Below are 21,763 nucleotides of genomic sequence, written 5' to 3'. Positions count from 1 at the left end.
GAGGAATAACTCAAAGTTTTCCTGGGATCATTAAGGAAATAGATGGAAAAGTCACCAGAAAAAGAAGACATTGCTTTTGAAGAAAAATGTGGGAATGCTTTGGTACTTAATTTTCTATGTAATATGAATTCTTTAATACCTACACACTTGTTCGCAGAACTGTAGTTTTCACGGAATGCTCATCAATGGAGACAGAAAGAACATATCTCCCTGAACCTAAAGTTTGACTCACCAAAGAAGGATGCCATCCGCAAGTGATTTGAAAAGACTGCCATCATGAGGATTCATGGGTAGGAGATGTTTACAGTCAGGGTCATCCTCCAGAGCTTTGTTTATCCAGTTAACAAAAGCCACTTTTTCTTCCTCTGGAAACAGAAAATCTTAGTTAGCAAACCTCACTGCACAAAATTAACCATACTACAAAAACATACTTTTTAACTTATGTTCAAAGATAATAAATGCTTATTATTAAAACTCTACTAAAATACTAAAGGGTTTAAGAGGGCATAAGGGCTTAAAGAGAGAGGGGAATTCATTCCACTTTTTCATCTGATATATTAGGGGACAGGAAGATATATAGCTTAAATGAGCACAATAAATATTCTATTTGATTCTAAAATCTTTACTAATACATATTGTTCCTGAAACCTAATGAATCAGAAGCTTACTCTCAGAGGTCAGATTACACACATACACACACACACACACACACACACACACACACACACACCAGGGTTAAAAATACAAGAAACAAATTTCCACAATAATAAACTCCACAACCCCCACCAAAATTTACAGAGTTGTGATCTGGGGCTTATAACAGAAATACTAATTTCAATCAAGAGTTATTTGAATGAATAAAACAGCTCCATTTCTGTGGAATTCCTACTATAAGAAAGCTGATGCAAGTCTAGATATGAGGATTCTCAGTCATCTGCATCCTCAACTTCTCAACATATCACTTCTTCTGTGGGTACACTGATCTTTAGACAGAAAATATTGTTGAGCTAAGCAGTGGGAAGAATAGGAAGAAAACTTAAAAGAAAAATGTTCTACTGCTTTATTATTACTCTGTAAATATAAAAATGATTTAACAACATAAATCTTCAAAGAAAATAGTTCCCTTTTTTTAAGGTTTATTTTGAGACAGAGAACAAGAATAGAGAGGGAGAGTGAGAGGGAGAGAGAGAATCCCAAGCAGGCTCCGCACTGTCAGTGCAGAGCCCAAGGTGGGACTCAATCCCACAAACCATGATCATGACCCAAGCTGAAATCAAGAGTCAGCTGCTTAACCGACTGAGCCACCCAGGTGCCCCATAATTCCCATTTCTATCACAGAGTAGCATATGGTGACTTGACCTTCCCCAATTCCTAGAATTAGGTAATTTCCCTAAGGGCATATTTGGCAGGCACTCCCAAAATGTTATCCATCACACACACACACACACACACACACACACACACACACACACACACGCAGTTACTAATATTTCTCTTTTGTACATATCATAATCTGCCTTTTAAGATTATCTTCTTGCTTCACCATACATAACTCCTCAGAGACTTAGAATCTAGGGATTTAAACATCAATTGGATATGGTACCTTCCATTTTAGTTCCATTTGTGGTAACTTTGTATCTTTATGATAAAGATATACAAAGAAATACAACATAAGGGATATAAATACACCACAAGAGATATATAAGCAATGTTTTAGAGAATTTAAAGAAAGAGAATCACTTCCAGTTGGGGTGGTCAAGAAAAGGCTTTATGGAGAAGGTACAATTTGAAAGATGGATTTTTAAGATGGGCAGGGAAAGGAAAGATGTTCCAGGTATAGGAAATGGGATTGAGAAACTGTTTCACAACTACTAGGATGGCTATAATAAACAAAATGGACAATCACAAGTGTTGGTGAGAATGTGAAGAATTGGAACTTTTCATACATTGCTAGTGGGAATGCAAAATGGTGCAGCAACTTTGTAGAACAGTTTGGTAGCTTTTAAAAATGTTAAACACAGAGTTACCAAAAGACCTAGCAATTCCACTCCTAGGTATTAAGATAAGTTAAAGCATATGTCCACACAAAAATGTGTATACAAATGTTCATACAGCATTATTCATAATAGCCGAGACAACCTGAACGTCTATCAACAGACAAAAGAACAAACTGTGACATCATCCAAAAACCAAAATATTGTACAGCAATAAAAAAATGCCGTATAATGTATGTCACAACATGGGTGATCCTTGAAAATATTATGCCAGTGAAGGAGCCTGTCAACTCTCAAGTGAAAGGCCGCTGCTGTATGATTTCATTTACATGAAATTTCCACAATAGGCAAATCAACAGAAATAGAAACTAGAGTAATGGCTGCCAGAGGCTAGGGGAAGGAGGAATTGGGAGGGACTGCTAATGAGCATGGGGTTTCTCCTTGGGGTAATGAAAGTGTTCTCAAATTAGACAGTGGTGATGACTGTTCAACTCTGTGAATGTGCTAAGAACTAATGAACTGTACACTTTCTTTTTTAAATGTTCATTTATTTATTTTGAGAGAGGGAGAGAGTGGGTGGGGGAGGGGCAGGGAGAGAGGAGAATCCCACGCAGGCTCTACACTGCCTGCACAGACGTTCAACCGACTGAGCCACCCAGGCGCCCCTGAACTATACACTTTTAAAGGGTGAATTTCATAGCATCTCAATTATATCTCAATAAAGCTGCTCTTTTTTTAAAAGCTACTAAATACTCCATACCTAGTTCTAGGTAATATTTACATGGGTAATCGTTTACACATGTACATATTCCTATGTAAAAAAAAAAATCATCAACCATCAAGCCATATACTTAAAAATAGTACACTGTATGCTCTTACTATGTGCCTCTTATACCACAATAAATGAGAAAAAAATATATATGGTGACAGATATCAGAAAGGTGATTTCCTCTGGGGAGAAACAGTTCCTGTTCGAGGCATGAAGGAACCAGTGAAAGTGATAAAATGTGTTCTCTTGATCTGGTGGCAGTTACATGGATGTTTACACATGCAAAAATTCACTGAGCTGTACTGGTAAGATTATAGCACTTTGCTAAATGCATATTATATCTCAGTAAAAAGATCTTTTAAAATCTTTTAAAATTTGACAACATTTTCATTAGAATGCGTAGGTAGAAATGGAATTAAGGACTGAATCCCTATCAAAAAATAGACATAGCATTTATAGGCCACTGACTTTAACCACACTTCTCTAGTGGGAAAAGGATAGAAAAAAATTACAATGGGTGGGAAAAGTGTGAGTATATTGCTATAGAAAAATCCAGTTAGAAAGGAAAACAATCAACAGGACAATTAACAGATTCAGATCTCAAAGGAAAAGGGGGAAAAGTTACAGTGAGTTTTTGTTAATAATTTAAAGAGCACAGTTCGAATTATACTCCTATGAACAAAAGGAACTGGGCCAAAGGTTCTCAGACATCTCGACCACGAGAAGGAAGCTTAACATGGGGTAAGACATATCATCTTAAGAGTTAATGTGACTCTGGATTTCCCACCGGGCAACAATCCAGTGATTCTATCAGATTCAGCAAATCAGGTACTGTGCTCTCTAGTCACCCAGTTGCTTGATAATCAGGAATCTCAGGTCCTGGAAAATGGAAGGGAAACGTCCTTGCAATAAACCTCTCCATAAATTCTCAGATCAGGCCTAAAAGCAAACTCAATTCACCAGTCAAGATGAAAAATCCATTCAGAGGTCATGACTGAACATAGTCAATGCCGAAATGTAAACAATTTCTATTTTGTTCTTTCTAATCTCTTTGCTGTGTGCTGTGTGCTGTGCCTGACACATAGTAGGGACCCACTGATTTCAGTGATTCTACAATTTTTCATCCTGACAGCTCTGAAACTGAGAGGCATGTCAAATTTGATGGCACATTATAGTCTGATTTTCTTTCAATGGTACATAAAACAATGGTGTGAATTACAATGAACAGCATCTTAGATTTGATGAAATACCAGACTCAGTGAATGAGTCAATGAATGAAAGATCAAACTTAGAGTTGGAAGTTACCTGAATAAGAATGCTGTGTGCCCTCACTGGAAATGGATGATGTTCCTCCAATAGCAGTAATCCCTTCCCTCTTGTTAATTATTTTGCGGAACGTCTTACTGATGTCTTTGCTTTTTAACTCTTGCATCAGCTGGAATGGAATATAAGTAAAATTGAGCTTTGGTCAAATCATCATAAAAAACCTTTCAACATGAAGAATTACAAGTTATTTAGACTTCTTTATTTATTTGGAATGACATCAAAATAAATCCTCATCTGGGATTCTGACCCTTATTGCTTGTGTGCATAGACAGCACTCATGTCATTTTACCCATAACACAAAATGTACAAACGTTTGCACTGCAAGGACTAAAAGAAACTTTGTTATTATTAAGCTTAAATTGAATGCATTGAAATTATTCTCCTACACTTGCCATGATCTTTTGTATTGAAAACTAAAGAATAACTACATGATGAAGATTTTTAAATGCTTTAGTGAAGATATTTGCTTGTCTGAACATTGCAAATGCATACATGTTAAAATAAATAAGTCAGATGTCACAGGAAATAACGTAGCTTGGACAAACACCCTCTCTCAATCACTCTTGTGACTGGCCAGACTGAATTTAATCAGTACTCTAAGCAGCAGCCGGAGTGAAGTATTTTTGGGTTTTTTGTTTTTTAATTTAAAAAAATTTTTTAAAGTTTATTCATTTGGGGTGGGGGAGGGCATGCGTGGGGGGAAGGGGGGAGAGAAGGAGAGAGAGAGAATCCCAAGCAGGCTCTGTGCCAACAGTGTGGAGCCCGACGCAGGGCTCCATCTCATGAACTGTGAAATTATGACCTGAGCAGAGATCAAGAGTCGGGTGCTTAACTAACTGGGCCATGCAGGTGACTCCAGAGTGAGTTTTTAAAATTTCGCATCTGATCATGTCACGTCACACTCTCTTCCTCCTACATCACTGGCTTCCTATTGTACTTACGATAAAAATGAAAATCCTACAAGATCCTGCATGACCTGACCCCAACTTATTTCTCTAGCTGCATTCCTTACCTTCACCATCTCCCCCCACCCACGCTCAACTTGTTTCCAAGTGCTTGAGAGTATCCACCAATCCTGAAGCCAGCCTGTCTCGAACATCATTCATTTCTCCCACTCAACCCCTTTTACCTGTTTAACATCTTACTTCAGATCTCAGCTCGGTCTTCATAGTTTCCGACACGTTCTCTGCATCCCTGGGATCTCTAGCCTCACCAGCAAGTTCAGCTCCTTCTACTATGAACTCTCAAGGGACCCATACTGCTCTACCATAGCAATTATGATAGATCTCTTTTAGCCATTTGTGTGACCCTGCTTCCCCACATGTAAAGTCCCTGAAGGCAGGGATCATCTCTCTTTTTGTTCATTGCATTATTCACACACAGTGCCTAGCAGAACCTAGCAAGAAAGGAGCTCAAATCTTTGCTTAGTGAACAAAGGATGCAAAACCAGACGGTTCACATTTCACAAATATTTAATCAATTACATTAATGGTTATATTTTCATATGAAAAATACAGTCATGGCAGTGGTGGTGGTGGAAGGGTGTGGCAGCTTACTCAACTGCTGGCTGGCAATGGCAGTGTGGCCATCTCTCTTGGCCTGACCTTTTGAAACACAAGATATTCAATATTCAGTGCTACAATCTACTTTTCTTTTGTCAGTTGAGTCATGTATTATTTTTCATCTTGTTCGGTTCCCTGAGCCTTGAGGTACTTTTTAATAATGACACCCATGTTATCATAGCCAGCATTGGGATTTACCTGGTGGCATTTGCTGAAACTAAAGATATCACTTAGCATGAGGAAATAACCAGTTTCCAGGAGGTATAGCTTCCATACCTTAGCTATTTCAGTCACACACAAAAATATTCCATTTCTCAAGACCAAGTACTGAGACATTAAAACATTCTATACACACAGATAGTCAATAAGCACTGAACTCAACTGTAGTCTTACTAGCACATAAGCTATTACTATTTAAATCTGACTTCCAACAACTTGAGAATTTTTTTCCCCTCTGTTTTATGAATTATTTGTGGACACTATTGTTGTTGTCATCCTACTCGTCATTTTAAAGCAGTGTTTTTTCTGGTCTCTGAAGCCAGATTTGACCAGAGAGCAATGACATTACTAAAACTCTTCTCAAAGCAAAAAGATCAGTAACCAGAAAACTGAATTACTTACTGACACAAACTCTTCAAAACTGATTTTGCCATCTTTGTTGTTGTCAGCCACTGATAGAATTTTCTCCACAATCTCGCGCACCTTGTAGCCAGGCAGAGGAAGGCTTGCTTCCTTAAACAGGTCCTGTAGTTCATAGTCACTAACATACCCACTGTTGTCAATATCTGTAAAGATAAATTATGAATTGTCAAATCTCATTTGCACTCTTTATTCAAGGTGTGCACCCTGAAGGCCTCATGGGAGATTCACAGGCAGGTAGAACCTTTCAGGTTTGTCTCACAAGTGGCAGTAACCTTTTCTCCTGCACCTGAACTGTACAAGGGAGTCTATACACTTTATCAAAATATTCGTAGTAAATGGACTTTATCCCCATAGGTTTAGGACTACCATGTGTATTTTAAGTGCACAGTTTGAACAATGTTCTGACAGATGAAAAACTCAGGTTTAGCAGAACACCCATCCAGACTTTAACCTCACAGAATTTACAAAATGGATCTGTAGGCCCCACATTCTCTATAAAATATGTGCATCATATTAAATACACATAAGGTATCTCTGTTCTACATTTCACTTGGTGCCACTTCTGTTTCATTTGTTAATAATTCATTGCTTCTTCATTATGTATTTATGATACCATTATGTAGGCCGAATCATGTTTGATGGCGTTTTTCCATCAAGTGTTCAAGAAATAATTTCACACCTATATTTGGACTCTTGGAAGGGTTTCCAGGTGTTTTCACGTTATCGCTGAGATGCCCTTCCCTGGGTTTTTCCTAGAGACTAGATAACACTTCTTGACACAGAACAAAGGCAACACAAAACACTTCTGCCCAGAGTTGGCAACATGGCTCTGGACTGTCTGATTAGTTGCCTGGATCCACCTTGTTATATAGGCTTTCTTCGTTCATCTGGTAACAGTTGCTGTGTTTCCTGTATTTTACTTTTTCCTTTCAGTAAAAGAGCTGTCCTCACTATACTCAATTAATTACAAAGACAAAAACTTTTAGACTTACTAGTGTGCAGAACAAGTGGAAAGTTTCTAAAATAGAATCTACCAATAACCAAAATACTGCTATAATCTCAAAAGTCAGCTAATAAGCTAAACTACTGGACATTGCAATAAAAATATTACTTTCTTCGAACTTAGAGCAAAATATCATTATTTAGTACAAGTTCAGAATTGTTTCCTATATTTTGAGATAGACAAATGTTGTTCATAGCAATATTATTTACAGTAGCAAAAAGGTAGAAACAACTCAAGATGTCCTTCAACAGATGAATGGATAAACAAAATGTGGTACAGACATAAAATAGAATGTTATTCACGATGGGGGGTTGGTATTTATTGGGTAGAGAGTTTCAGTTTAGGAAAATGAAAGAGTTCTAAAGATAGAGATAGTGGTATGGTTGCATAACAACATGAATGTACTTAATGCCACTGAACTGGACACTTAAAAATTCTTAAAATAGTAAATTTTATGTCTATTTTACCATAACTTACAAAGGAAAAAAAAAGAAAAAAAGACAAATATTTTCACCTCTCATCTCTCCCTAGAGACCCCAAAATATCCCATCTAGTAAGGTTGGATGGGCATGTCCCTCTGCCTCTGGGAAAGGTTGTTTCGTACAAATTATCAGAGGGAATAGTAGGTTCTTAAGGAACAATTTATCTGGTCAATAAAGCTAGTACATATTATGCTAGTGTTAGCACTGCCTTCATACAGAGTAAATTATCTGGCTGTCAGATTTGTTCCATCAGTGAATTATTTATTCAAAATATCATTAAATAAATATTGCAGGATTATATGTCCATGAGTCATAAAGAGTAAAGTTCATGTACTAAACAAAGAAGAGATTACTAATTCATTCATTTCTACCAAGACCTAGGCAGCACTTTTATTCAAGCTACCAAACTGCACCTATAAAATAACACCAATAGCAGACTAGGGATACATTTTTATTATTTCCTCTGTTTCAACACTCAAAATGAGCAGAATGTCCTAATAACTGCCTAATTTTTGTCTTGAAAAGACTCTGGGCACTGCATATAATACTCTATAAAATTTATTATTAAAAATAATCTTTTAGAGGCCATACCATATTCATGCAATGCTCTAATGACAAATATATTGTCCTCAAAAAAACAAAAAACAAAAACAAAAACAAAAAAACAAGATTAAGGCATTCACTGTGAGCCTAATTCAGCCACCATGCAGACTGTATTCGGAAGGTTTGAGTTACTCTGGGGATGGCTGTGCAGGGAGAAGTGGAAGGGTCCAGAGATTTGTACAACTCACTTCACTTCATAGCAATGATGTGTAAGTTGTGAGCTTCCTGACAGCTTTACTTTTTTCTTTCTGGAGAGGCTTTCTTTTTCAAACTTGAATCTTTCTTTTCTCTTTATATTGGTCTCTAAAATTCTGTACCACATCTCATTTACATGAATTTTAGTCATGATTCACTAGGTTTGTGAGAAATCTAGGCACAAGATCAATTGCGATCATGATATGTCCACCCCAGTCTATTATCTGACCGTTTCTCACAGACTGTCTTTTTTTTTTAACGTTTATTTATTTTTGAGAGTGAGAAAGAGTGCAAGTGGGAATGGGGTAGAGAGAAAGAGGGAGAGACACAGAATCTGAATGTGAGCTGTCAGCACAGAGCCTGGCACGGGGCTCAAACTCACGGACGGAGAGATCATGACCTGAGCTGAAGTCAGATGCTTAACCAACTGAGCCACCCAGGTGCCCCACAGACTGCTCCTCTGTACCAGAGAAGGAGCCTACTATGGGAGGAGCAGGATTGGTGGTGTCACCATCCCAAGATCCTTTCACTGGGCTCGCCTTTCACTTGCATACATTTGCAGACTAGAGCAAAAGATATTTATCTTCTTGTTTGCCACAGGTTTCCTAGGAGCAAAAGTGCAGAAGAATTGTGATCCAAAAGAGTATGAGGGAATTTTTTTTGGAAGAAAAATACAAAGCCATCAAATGATAATGTCATAAAGACAAAACACTGAATGGCTTTAAAAAGTGAAAGAAGAAAAATAAGACACACAGCCTTTAAAAACAATATTCAGATTTTAAAATGTTCTGCGCGAAGTCAGAAAGTGTTACTGTTAGCAACAAACATGAAGGCCAGAGTTCAGTGTATAAACAAGGAAGTGTTTCTATATTTTCTTTCTGTAATGAGGATATCATGTTAAACGTATTCAGTTACACTGTCATTCATTAACCTGGATTACTCTCAGCAAAGAAATTATCAAAGAATTCAAAGTCCAATTCTCTTAGAAATTCAAGCCAGTCTTAATTTATCTTTCAGAAAGAAAGAATCCAGTGAAACCTAGATGGGGGGGTGGGGGGGGGGGATAGAAACAGGATAAAGCTAGGGGTAGCTGGGTGGTAGTAAAACCAATAGAGGGTATTCCATTCCTGGAAGTCTGACATCAAGCACAATAGCAATGTCGTATTTAGTTTTTCTCAAGCATACCTATTTTATTAAATGCTTCCTGTAGCTCTTCCAGCTCTTCCCGAGAAATGGTAGTGGTACTGTTTTCCATCTTCAAAGAAAAGACTACCTTCAGGTCTTTATAGCTAGAAAAAACAATGTTATAAAAAGAACATTAGCCCTTTGAAAACATTTATCTAAGCAACACAGAATACACAGGCAGTAAAATCTCTAGAAGAAATCACCTGAGAAGTCTGCCTGACAAGGAACAAATAGGAACAGATACCCCATAACACTATTTCCCAGCATAGGTGGGCCAGACAATAAGAGAGTCCACAGAGGGAAGGAATGGAAGGAATGCCTGTCTTTTACACCTTGTCCTTACACAGGGCATACATGTTTCCCAGTAGCCTGTACAATTTTCATTTACATTGTACCCCGCTCCTTCAGTAAAATAAACATTTCAAGTTTGAGAGAAGGGTAGCATTTATAAATGTAAAGGAAGTGGTCAGGAAGTAAAATGTTAAGACATGAATAATGTCCACAAAAAGAATAAAGTAAGCACATAATTTTTCAAATAATTTATACATTAACATTTTCACTGATCAGTTAAAAATCGTTTTAAATTGTGTGAAGTCCTCGAAGAGTGTTACGGCTCATTTGTCACTTGTATACATACTTGCTTAGGAATTTGGGGGGGGGGTTCTTCCCCAAATTTCTGTATCTTACAGTTATTCTGGGGCCTGGTTCTAATTAACGTATAATTAAATCTTCGGGTTTTAAAAAATATACCATTGCCCACTATTTAATTTTTAATTTTTTTGAATGTTTATTTATTTTTGAGAAAGAGAGACACAGTATGAGTGGGGTAGGAGCAGAGTGAGAGGGAGACACAGAATCCAAAGCAGGGTCCAGGCTCTGAGCTGTGAGCACAGAGCCTGACACGGGGCTCGAACCCATACACCGTGAGATCATGACCTAAGCTGAAGTCCAATGCTTAACCGACTGAGCCACCCAGGTGCCCCTATTTAATTTTTAAATAAATTAAATAGTCATGAGTAACTTTTTCTTTCTTTCTTTCTTTCTTTCTTTTTTCAACGTTTATTTATTTTTGGGACAGAGAGAGACAGAGCATGAACGGGGGAGGGGCAGAGAGAGATAGGGAGACACAGAATCGGAAACAGGCTCCAGGCTCTGAGCCATCAGCCCAGAGCCTGACGCGGGGCTCGAACTCACGGACCGCGAGATCGTGACCTGGCTGAAGTCGGACGCTTAACCGACTGCGCCACCCAGGCGCCCCAATGAGTAACTTTTTCAAGGTGTCAAAGTGAGAAACTCATTGCTTCATCACTAAGCTGTCATCGAACCAAACTGTGTTTCATTCTTGTCTCTAGGTCCGTGTACTCTGCATTCTCCCAAATATAATGTGGTCACAAGCCATATAAACACATAAATGTGTATTTGAATAATAATATACATTAATTTATGTAATAATATATAAAGTATATATTATATACTTGTGAAATAAAAATTTGCATTTTAAAAGAAAGCTGCCTTTGTAAAATTCTTTGTAAAGTTTTGGAGGAAGAATTCTTGCTAGATCGACTCATATTTATCAGGCACATCATTTGCCAGTCCTGAAACCCTCCAGAAGGCAGTTACTAGAATTCACTTTGCAATTTTAGAAATGAGGAACACAGCATTTAACCAGCTTCCAAACACCCAGCATGGAAGGAGTCCTACCTGGATGCCTGAGACAGCTCAGAAGAGCACAGTGTTTCAGAGTCATCTTGAAAGATGCAGCCCAAAGGCAGCCAGGATCACTGACCAGAGACTCACCAACAGGGCAGGTTATGTTGAATTCTATAGACAGATGTATCTTCCCATAGATTTTGTTATGTGCCATATATTTCTTCAGTAATTCCAAAACTGCTTTCCTTCTCCACTTTGTTTTTTTAGCCCATATAATTTAAACAACTTTCTTTCACCAATTAAAGCCTTTCTCCCCCACTCCTAATCCTCAAGGGTATCCTGACATAACAAAGTATATATTTAGAAAGTTAAGGAAGTATATTCTAAAAATGAACTTCCCAATTAGATGAAATGGGATCTGATCTTTTATCCTCCCTCAAATTTCTAACTTACATGAACCTCTAAAAGCTTTACCAAAATTGGGGCACCCGGGTGGCTCAGTCAGTTGAGTGTCCGACTTTGGCTCAGGTCATGATCTCACGGTTTGTTGGGTTCAAGTCCCGCAGCTAGCTCTGTGCTGACAGCTCAGAGCCTGGAGCCTGCTTCCGATTCTGTGTCTCCTTCTCTCCCTCTCTCTGCCCCTCCCCACCCTCAAAAATTTAAAAAAAAAAAAAAATTACAAAAAATTTTTTAAAAACTTTACCAAAATTATTCTAAGCAGCCATTTATAATTTATAGGATCTAAAACCCCAGGATCCAGAACAGTTTCAGCGAAAAGGCATTAAGAACAGCCCTTGAGACCAAGAAGATTCTGAAACCTTTCTACCAACTGTAAAGATCCCAACTGTGAGGGACCAAACCTGTTTTCACTGGCACCTTTTGGTTTCTGGGCTATTCTGTTTTCTCTCCTCCCCCTGTGGCCCTAGCCCTGGTCACCTGAGATCCTGAGTTCTTGAGGTAGCCGTTGACACAGAGGAGGCAGCCTGCCCCCTAATCTATCCTCCAAAATTCCCTTTTTTCCTTACTTCCCCCTTCTCTAGTAATATAAAAAATAATGGCAAATATTTACTGAGGGCTTTCAATGGGCCTGGAGCTATGCTAATGTCATACATGAGCTTACTATGTATTGATCTGTTCTTCTATTGATTGAACAAGTGTCCTCCCTTAAATGTAAATTAGAGGGTTGCACAGGTTACCTAAGGAAGGTTTAAAAAAGAGAGAGAGAGAGAGAGAGAAAGAGAGAGAGAGAGAGAATCAACATCAAATCTGTTTCTAATGCCTCCAAACCCTTAAAATCTACATGTAGTTCAATTAGCATCCCTATTCTCTCACTGCAAGCATCACAGGTAGTTTTAAAGAAAAGACTGATGACCACTTCACACTTAAGTATAGGTGACTGATAAACCTTTACAGTGCTCATCAGATTTATATTTTAAAGGCAAAACTTTTTTTAAGGATATGAGGGAATTTTTTTTTTAAAGTTTATTTATTTTGAGAGAGAGAGCGTGCACAGCAGGGAAGGGGCAGAGAGAGAGGGAGAGAGAGAGTCCCAAGCAGGCTCCGCACTGACATTGAGGAGCCCAACATAGGGCTTGAACTCACAAACCGAGAGATCATGACCTGAGCTGAAACCAAGACTCGGATGCTTAACTGACTAAGACACCCAGGCGCCCCTTAAGGGCAAATTTATATTTTAAGGGCAAATGTCTGTTTTCTTTAGACTAACAGATGAATACCTTATTAGACTATTTATACATCAGCAAAATAAATGAACTACACCCGTTTCTTAAAAACATAGTAACTGGAAAAAGCAAAGTGCTAAGAGATACATACGGTATATGTACCAATTATTGTGAATTATAAAAACACATGTATGTACTACATATGTTGCCAAACATATATAGTAAAACTTAAAAACACATGGGAATGATGCAACAAATTCAGAATAGTGGTTGTCTATGGAGAAGTAGGAAAGGGGCACAGCTGGGAGCTGGCGCTGGATCCATTACATTTTTTTAAGAGAAATTTGAAGCAATTATGGCAAAATTTAACATCTGTTCAATCTGAGCATTCAGTATATGGATACTGGTTATACTGTCTCTGTACCTACTTTAAGAATTGTTTTGTTTTAAATAATTCACGAGATAATTTTTTAACTTTTAAGTTCAGATAGTAAAAAAAATAATACATAAATAAAATAATAAAGGTAACACAAGAATATGTTTTGAACAGGAGAAAATTTCCCAAAGTCCCTCAGGACATGGGGAAACATTTTTTCAAGTACTTCAATCTTAAACAGTCAAAACAGTTAATATTATTGTAGAAGAATAATTTATTGAAATATCAAATTGTGTTTCTTCTCCAAGAAGAATTGTGTTTCTTCTCCCCCGCCCCAGTCACACCCCTCAATTAAAGTAGTAACTACCTCTTGTCAGGCACGCTGGCAGCACAGAAAGCAAAACCAGCCTGGAATCTGCAGTTCCGAGTCCTCGGGTAGAAGCACAAACCTCCTCAGGGTTTACTGGGTGTTCTGGGAATGGGGCAGCAGGAGGAGGAAATCCCTGAGAAGCCACTAGATAATGAAGACAGAGAGAGGGAGAAATTGTCTCCATGGGCAAACAGGGAAATCTGCAGATGCCAGCAAGGAAGACTGTGGCCACAGGGGTGGCAGAGACAGGGGCAGACAAGGTACAGGAGAATCCGTGCTGAAGGAATGCACCGTTGTGAGTAACGGGCATTTCCCAGGCAGACACTGGGGACTGATGATCCAGGACAGAAGAGCTTCCCGCGAGCCTCTGCTCTGTTTAAGACCCCAGGACAAGAGAGGCTGAGGGGCAGATTCCAGGTGCCTGAGAAGCACTTGACTGACTCAGGCAGGATGAGCCATCACAGTCAAAATGAGAACAAACTGAGGGTTGATGGGGAGGTGGAGGAGAGGGAAAGTGGGTGATGGGCATTGAGGAGGGCACCTGTTGGGATGAACACTGGGTGTTGTACGGAAACCAATTTGACAATAAATTATATTTAATCTAAAAAAATAAATTTGCTTTAAAGAACATACACAAATGTGATATTTCTTTCATACCTGACTTTTATGGGAAAAGCCTGTCCTTTTTTATGGAAAAAAAAATCCTCCAATTCTCTGGAGAAGTGCCTAGGCTCAGAGGTTCTGGAGCATGGCAGTATCTCTGGGAGGGGCAATACTATGGCATCCTATATCTTCCCCCTCTTCTTCATAAACTTCTCATCTCCCACCGCAATGTTCCACTTTTCTTACTATGTTCTATTTTCAGCTCCCCAGTACAAGTTTAAAGATCACAAGGTCAGTAGAATAAGTCACTATATGAAAAAAATAAGCAGCTAAGAAATATGACTAAAGAGTTTCCTTTTTAGTTTAAAGGAAACCTAGAAAATACTTTCATTTTTCTGTATTTCCAGCAATCTTTTTTCAACCACATTTCACAACAGGGAGCGACATCATTCTGCAAAACGCAAACATTCATATTCCCTACCAAACTGTTACTTCATCAGATTTTCTCTAGTTAACTGGAATGTCTACTGACTTTCTAATATAAATATGAACTGGGAGACCATTGACTTTATTAAATATTACACACCAGCCTGACCCCTCTTTGGACAGAGAAAGCTATTCAATGGGTATGATATAATTCACATTTCTCCTGAGCATCCTTCTGCACTGAAAGAACTGAGCTCCATTTGTTTTTAATTCATTTTACAAGGGGCAGCCATGCTGGCGAACTTTCCTGATAAGTCATCAACTGGATTGCCAACAAGCCTAAACTGGCAAAATCCCAAACTGTCTTAAAAGGGTAACTGTTATAAAAATGTAACTTTATTCTCAGATAAGCAAAACCAATTGCCTAAGTGCCTGCACAATCGTAGAGACCATAATCAGCACCAGTATGAAGAGTTAAGCCAGGTATAACACATCTGTGAGGCAGTGACACTTAGTTCCAAACTAACTTATTTGTGACTTCTTTTTAAAGGGCGGCATAGCAATTTACAAAAACAAACATGACAAAAAATAATAATATACAGATATCTTTATGTTGGGGCTTTTTTCTGCTTCAGTTCCAAGGATTAACCATTTCATCAGTCCCCACACCACCTAATTCATGTGCCTTCTGCCCCCTACTCTCCATTCCATGGTCTGCCCGCCACACTCATGTTCTTACCTCCTTCCCACCTGCATTAGCATCATAGCCTGTTTTCACCTTGGCTCTTATATGTTATTCAGCTCACATGCATTAACTTATTCTTGATCATGTACTGCCTTGTGATAGTCACATTTTGTTAATCTCATTCACCTTCCTAAACTCACTGTTTGCTCTATACAGGTAAAAGATGCAGGTTTTCTGATTTTTATGTTTTCAATAGCCTTAATGTGTTACGCATGTGGGGAAAATTTACTAAAATTCACCAATGGTAATATTTCTCTTCATAGAGCAGGGAGAGTACTAGGTAAAAAAGGTGCCAAGCAGAACAGTTGTCTGTGTGAAATGTGTCACCAACAGGTGAGTGAAGAGACTGAAAGAATCTCCATACCTCAATAACCGGTTCTCTTCATTCACTCACCCACTTACTCATTATTTATTCACAACTTACGAAGCACCTGTTCACCCTACCCAGTATTAGGGGCACAAAGATGGTATTCAAAATTTTGAGCCCACTTGGCTATATATAGCAGGTGTTTTTTCTAAATCTTTCAAAAATAATTTTTGTCCATTTCCCCCAAATTCCTTTACAAAGGAGTATATATATATATATATATGTATATATGTGAAAAAAATATATATATATATATAAATACCCTCAATTCTTCCCTGGATGAATCTTTAAGGGCCAATGCTCTTGTGCAAACACCAGATGTCTAAATAAGGAAATCTGCTGGGCAAAGCAGAGAACAGAGAGGACTTGCCTGCATCTTCTCCCCACTCACTGCCTTACTGCATGAGCCACTGCCATGGTCATCTCCATGACCAGCCACAATTATAGTGATAATACTATTGCGCATTTGTACATTTGGGCACTGAGTTTGGTGCTGACCTGAGCGTTCATTGGCTGCTAAAGTTGCCACCAAGACCTTTCTGTATCCATTCACTTAAAAGCCTCAATATGTAGCCCATAGTAAGAGAGTTTAAAATCATTTAGTCAAGTATTCAGCAAATACAATTTGAACTAAGCATGAAGGTTTAAAGATTAATAAGAATTAATTTCTTCTAGAACTATACTTTTTTTAAAATTTTTTTTTTAACGTTTATTTATTTTTGAGACAGGGAGAGACAGAGCATGAACAGGGGAGGGTCAGAGAGAGGGAGACACAGAATATGAAGCAGGCTCCAGGCTCTGAGCTGTCAGCACAGAGCCCAACGCGGGGATAGAACTCATGGACCGCAAGATCATGACCTGAGCCGGGGCGCCTGGGTGGTGCAGTCGGTTAAGCGTCCGACTTCAGCCAGGTCACGATCTCGCGGTCCGTGAGTTCGAGCCCCGCGTCGGGCTCTGGGCTAATGGCTCGGAGCCTGGAGCCTGTTTCCGATTCTGTGTCTCCCTCTCTCTCTGCCCCTCCCCCATTCATGCTCTGTCTCTCTCTGTCCCAAAAATAAATAAACGTTGAAAAAAAAAAAAATTAAAAAAAAAAAAAAAAAAAAAAAAAAGATCATGACCTGAGCCGAAGTCGGCCGCCTAACCGACTGAGCCACCCAGGCGCCCCTAGAACTATACTTAATATAATGCTGATTGGGGTCAACTATAAATGCCTAAGTTTAATTAAAACTGATTTTTTGGTAAATGATATAAAGGAATATTATGATTATTTCTCTTTTCATAAACAAATTAGAATTGTCCCCTAATTTGTTTGCTGTTTAAATCTAGATTTAAAGGGACCTCTTTGAATACTATATATTATTTACTGTCAAGCTCATTGAAACTATGTGATTCTAGGTTGGAAGTTTCTGGACTAATTGCAGCCAAGGCAATAGCAGTATATAGAGCAGCAATATGAGAAGGAAGGCTAGAAGGGGGTTGTGCATGCTTGTGCACGTGCAAACCACGCTTAGTAATTTTTCAGTTGAGAAATAGGAAATTGCATTAAACGTATACACAAAAGATATAAAGTAGAGTTTACTGATCAAAGTTTAGGTCAAGACTATCCATAGAAGACTGATTGGAACCATTTGGGGATGTGAAAGAAAGGGGAAGACAGGCCCCAGTACCTTCCTGAAGTCTCAAGCTCTAAGTTCAACATTAAGTGAATACAGCTAACTTGTAAGCTGAGGAAATTAGAGGCTATCAAGTGGGAATCAGTTCTTGGGACCTGCTGATCAATGTTGTCCCATGGCCCCAAGCTCAGCAACACTTCTGCCCAGCAGCCCATGAAAAGCCTTCCTGGTTCCTGAAGTCCTGGAGGAGGACGGAGGCCCTTATATCTGACTCCCTAGACTTTAGCCTTTTCCTGATGTGTACATGATGCCAGCCAGGGCTCTGAAAGGGGAAGCCCCTGCTGAGCTACAGTGGACTGCTGCCAACAGGAATCAGGCCCAAGGTCACCACATCTGATTTTTAAAGAAAAGCCAGAAATCCATATTTTTATGTGAAATTTTGTTTTCAGTTTTTGCAAATGATGTGAATCGTTTTATAAAACACCATGTGTGTCAGATTAAAACTCTGGTCTATTAATTTTGCTTCTACACGTCCCTAATTCCATGTGACCTCACTTGGTCTCCCAAGGGAACCTGGTAGAACTATGTTTCTCTAGAAACACTGGCATAAAATTAGCTCAGTCTAAAAGCCCGAAGAACACATTTTGTCTCTTAATGTGTCAAAACCCAACCTCTGCTATGCACCACTCACCACATCCCTGCTCCCAGTAAGGGATATTTCTAAGTGTCAGCTTCTCTGAGAGAAGAGGAGCCAGCAGGTCAGGAGCCCACTAATCACAGATTCCCAGCTCAGGTAACTGGATCTGCCCATCATCCTAGGATCTTTTCCTTCTCGTTTATTATTTATATCCCACCTACTCTCCCCGACTCCCACCTCCACTTTAGGACTTCTCTGACTCTCTGAGAAAATTCACCATACTAATGTTCCCCAAATTGCTATCATATAATGTTACAATACCATCAATACTTCAAATATCATTTCCCAATGTTTTGTTTTGTTTTCTTCTCCAGTAACCACTTCCCTTCTCCTGGTAACAGCACCAATGTTAGTTTTGGGGTTCCGCCCATTCCATATAATCCACATATAACAGTTGAGTGAAGTTCCAGGTCCAAGCCAATCAATACATCACATTCTCTGCTGTAGGGATTTGGTTTAGGGATAGGCATGTAACACAGTTGGAGCCAATGAGACATTAAGAAAGCTTTTGTGGAACTTTCTGTAATAAGAGTCCCACAAACTCCCCTGGATCAGTTTTTCATGAAGAAGTACAGGCCAGAACAGCCACATCAATCTTGCCTCCAGAAGGGGAAGACCTGAAGCAGAGAATTAAGCCAAAACCAACATAGCAGAGAGCAGAGTCAGTGGGTGAAGAGAAAACCTGTCTGGGCAGAGTTAAGTGCTAAATCCCACTGGGCTAAAGCCTTTATGTCTTTAGTTACTTGAAACAATTTTTCTTTAAAGCCAGTTAAACTAAGTTTCTACTGCTTGCAACCAAGAGTCCAAACTGATATATGAGGAGTAATAACAGACATAGTTTACAAAAAGAAAATGTAAGGGGGGGGGGGCGTCAATTCCTCAAACAATAGAAAATATTTAAACATTCTGAACTGGGAAAGAAAATTAATCATAATTATATTTTCTAAGTTTACATGTAGATAAGAAGCACAATAGTTTTAAGGTTTTTCTTGTTGTTGTTGTTGTTGTTTGGTTGACACACAATGTTACATTAGTGTCAGGTGCACAACATAGTGATTCAGCATCTCTATATGTTGTGCTGTGCTCACCACAACTGTAGCTGCCATCTGTCAACACTCAACACTATCACAGTATCATTGGTATTTGTCATAATTTGTATTTTACCACCACCACCACCACACCTGATCTCAGAAAGCTCAGTGCATTAGTGAAGTACAAAAAAGTTAGATTATGGTTGCTCCCACAGCAATCAGCAGCACTGAAGATTACATTCATAGCCTAAAGGCCTCCAGGCTTATGGCTTCTCTGCACCTTTTATCCTTCCCTTTATCCAGAAAGATTCTCGTTCCCATTTCTGTTAATTCGTTTCTAGGTAAAGATGAAAAACTCAGGGGCGCCTGGGTGGCTGAGTTGGTTAAGCTGCTGACTTCGGCTCAGGTTGTGATCTTGCACTCTGTGAGTTCGAGCCCCGCGTCGGGCTCTGTGCTGACAGCTCAGAGCCTGGAGCCTGCTTTGGATTCTGTGTCTCCCTCTCTCTCTGCTGCTCCCCCACTTGTGCTCTCTCTCTCTCTCTCAAAAAATGAATAAACATTAAAAAAATTTTTTTAAAAAGATGACAAACTCAGTAGTAATATATTATGAGGAATGGCAGGCCTTTTTGTTGTGAGGCAGGGCAGGGCAATCCAGCTACAGTAAAAACAACATTCAGAGTCAACAAATCATTAAAGTCAGGAAATTACTAATGCAGTGCAGGTAACGGGGCGGGTGTGGGGCGGTGGGGAGAGCAACTTACCAAACACCTGACAGTAAAAAAAACAGACATCTAAGATGTTTGCAGGTTTATCCAACAGCTCACTGAAAGCAGGTACCCCCAAGTATCAAGACCCTGTAAGTTAGTTCAATTTCCAAAGGGGTACTTCATCTAAACCTCAATGGGACCCACATTATAATTTGCTGCATAGCACAGTAATGTGCTTCCAAAGTACAAAGGGAACAAGGAAGATATATGGCAGACAGGAATTCAGGAATGAATGAAGATGAAAAAACCAAAACTCTCCATCTAGTCTTTTTTAAGTTTATTTATTTATTTTTAAGTAATCTCTACACCAAGTGTGGGGCTCGAACTCATGACCCTGAGATCAAGAGTTGCATGCTCTTCCGACTGAGCCAGTGAGGCATCCCTCCATCTTGTCTTGTAATAGCATTTTTTTTTTACATGATTAGTGGTCTAATGTAGTTACAGATGCTGAAAGAAAGTGGCCTGAAATAAACTTTAAGTAGGAACATTAGAAACAACAGGTTTTTAAATCAAATCTATTTGCTGCTTTTATTGTTGTTTTGGATTCCAGTTTACAATCATTCCATGAGATGTCACTATATCACTATTCAAAATTATACAAGCTGCCTAATTATTCTCTATTTTTAAATTCTAGAAGAAACCATTCCAAAAGCTGATGTCTTCCATAATTAAATTCTCTCTCTCTCTCTCTCTCTCTCTTTTTTTTTTTTTTGGTTGTTGTTACTTAATACTACCATTTCCTTCTTCAGAATACAGCCTCAATAATTTTTGGCTGTAAAACTATGCCTCCAGACTCCAATCCCTCCCTGTTAACAATTCTTCTTTCCCAATCTACCCTGAGAAAGACCTCTTTCTCCCAAGGCCTCTTCCTGATTGTCCCATAACTTTCCTTCATGTCTTTTCCTGTCCCGAGAAACTCTACTCTTTCACATTCAATTCTTCATGTGCCCTCCAAGCAGAGCTCAAATTCCACCATAAATTTCTCCTTTGGCCTCATTGCGTCTCAGCACATTTACTGGAAACATCTAAGGTGCTAGGTGTTGTTCCAAATGTTGGAGGTAATCTACTGGTGACTCACATATGGAACTGGCTCTCAAAGAATTTACAATCTAGTAAGGGAGCCAATAAACCCCAGATGACAGCAATGGCAAGCACATGAGAGTCCCTCACCCACTGCAGACGTCATTCACCAATCACAGCTCTTTCCCACAAGGCCTTGAGTTGCCTCAGGGTCCCCTTTTCAACATGGCCCCTGACAGAGCCCCTACCAAAGAGTCAGCCCTCAAAATGAGCTAGGATGCCACCTCCAGAACCACAATGCAAGCCAGAATGAAATAAGTAGGAAAGGAAGAATCTTCTGACGGCTTCTAGTCTTCAAAGAAGACTTTACAGAGCAGGTGCCATCTGAGCTGGACCTTGAAACAGGAAAAGGCAAAGAAAGATGAAAATTGCACTAAGGAAGAAAATTCTTAGTGGTCTCCCCACAGAGTACTCAAATAACTCCAATTTCTCAGACTTAGTATCTACATTGTATTACAGCACCTTATCACCTTGAAATTTTTAAGTTTTTGAGAGCAATGGTGTATCTTATATTTCTTCTCTAATTAAAAATTTCAAGGTGGTAAAATGATACAATACAATATAAATACTTAAAAACTCCACTTTTAACCTCTTG

General features: G+C 39.0%; 1 protein-coding gene across 3 annotated transcripts in view; it reads right to left on the bottom strand.

Annotated features, from left to right (window-relative positions):
• Positions 1-21,763, bottom strand: part of PLS1 (plastin 1) — a 127,078-nt gene that overhangs the window by 33,580 nt on the left and 71,735 nt on the right. For all 3 annotated transcript variants that reach the window (XM_086674462.1, XM_025913103.2, XM_086674461.1), the window contains 4 exons: positions 9,762-9,865; positions 6,273-6,436; positions 4,069-4,198; positions 233-365 (listed from right to left, as the gene is read on the bottom strand). In XM_086674462.1, coding sequence (XP_086530588.1) covers positions 233-365; positions 4,069-4,198; positions 6,273-6,436; positions 9,762-9,831 — 497 coding nt within the window. In that variant the 5' untranslated portion in view covers positions 9,832-9,865. The remainder of the gene's footprint in view (positions 1-232; positions 366-4,068; positions 4,199-6,272; positions 6,437-9,761; positions 9,866-21,763) is intronic.

The sequence above is a fragment of the Puma concolor genome, chromosome C2 (assembly GCF_028749965.1).
Source record: "Puma concolor isolate L17-30 chromosome C2, mPumCon1.1.hap2, whole genome shotgun sequence".
In the NCBI taxonomy this organism is placed as follows: domain Eukaryota; kingdom Metazoa; phylum Chordata; class Mammalia; order Carnivora; family Felidae; genus Puma; species Puma concolor.
Note: the sequence above shows the minus strand (reverse complement) of the source record. Positions and strands in the feature narration are given on the sequence as shown.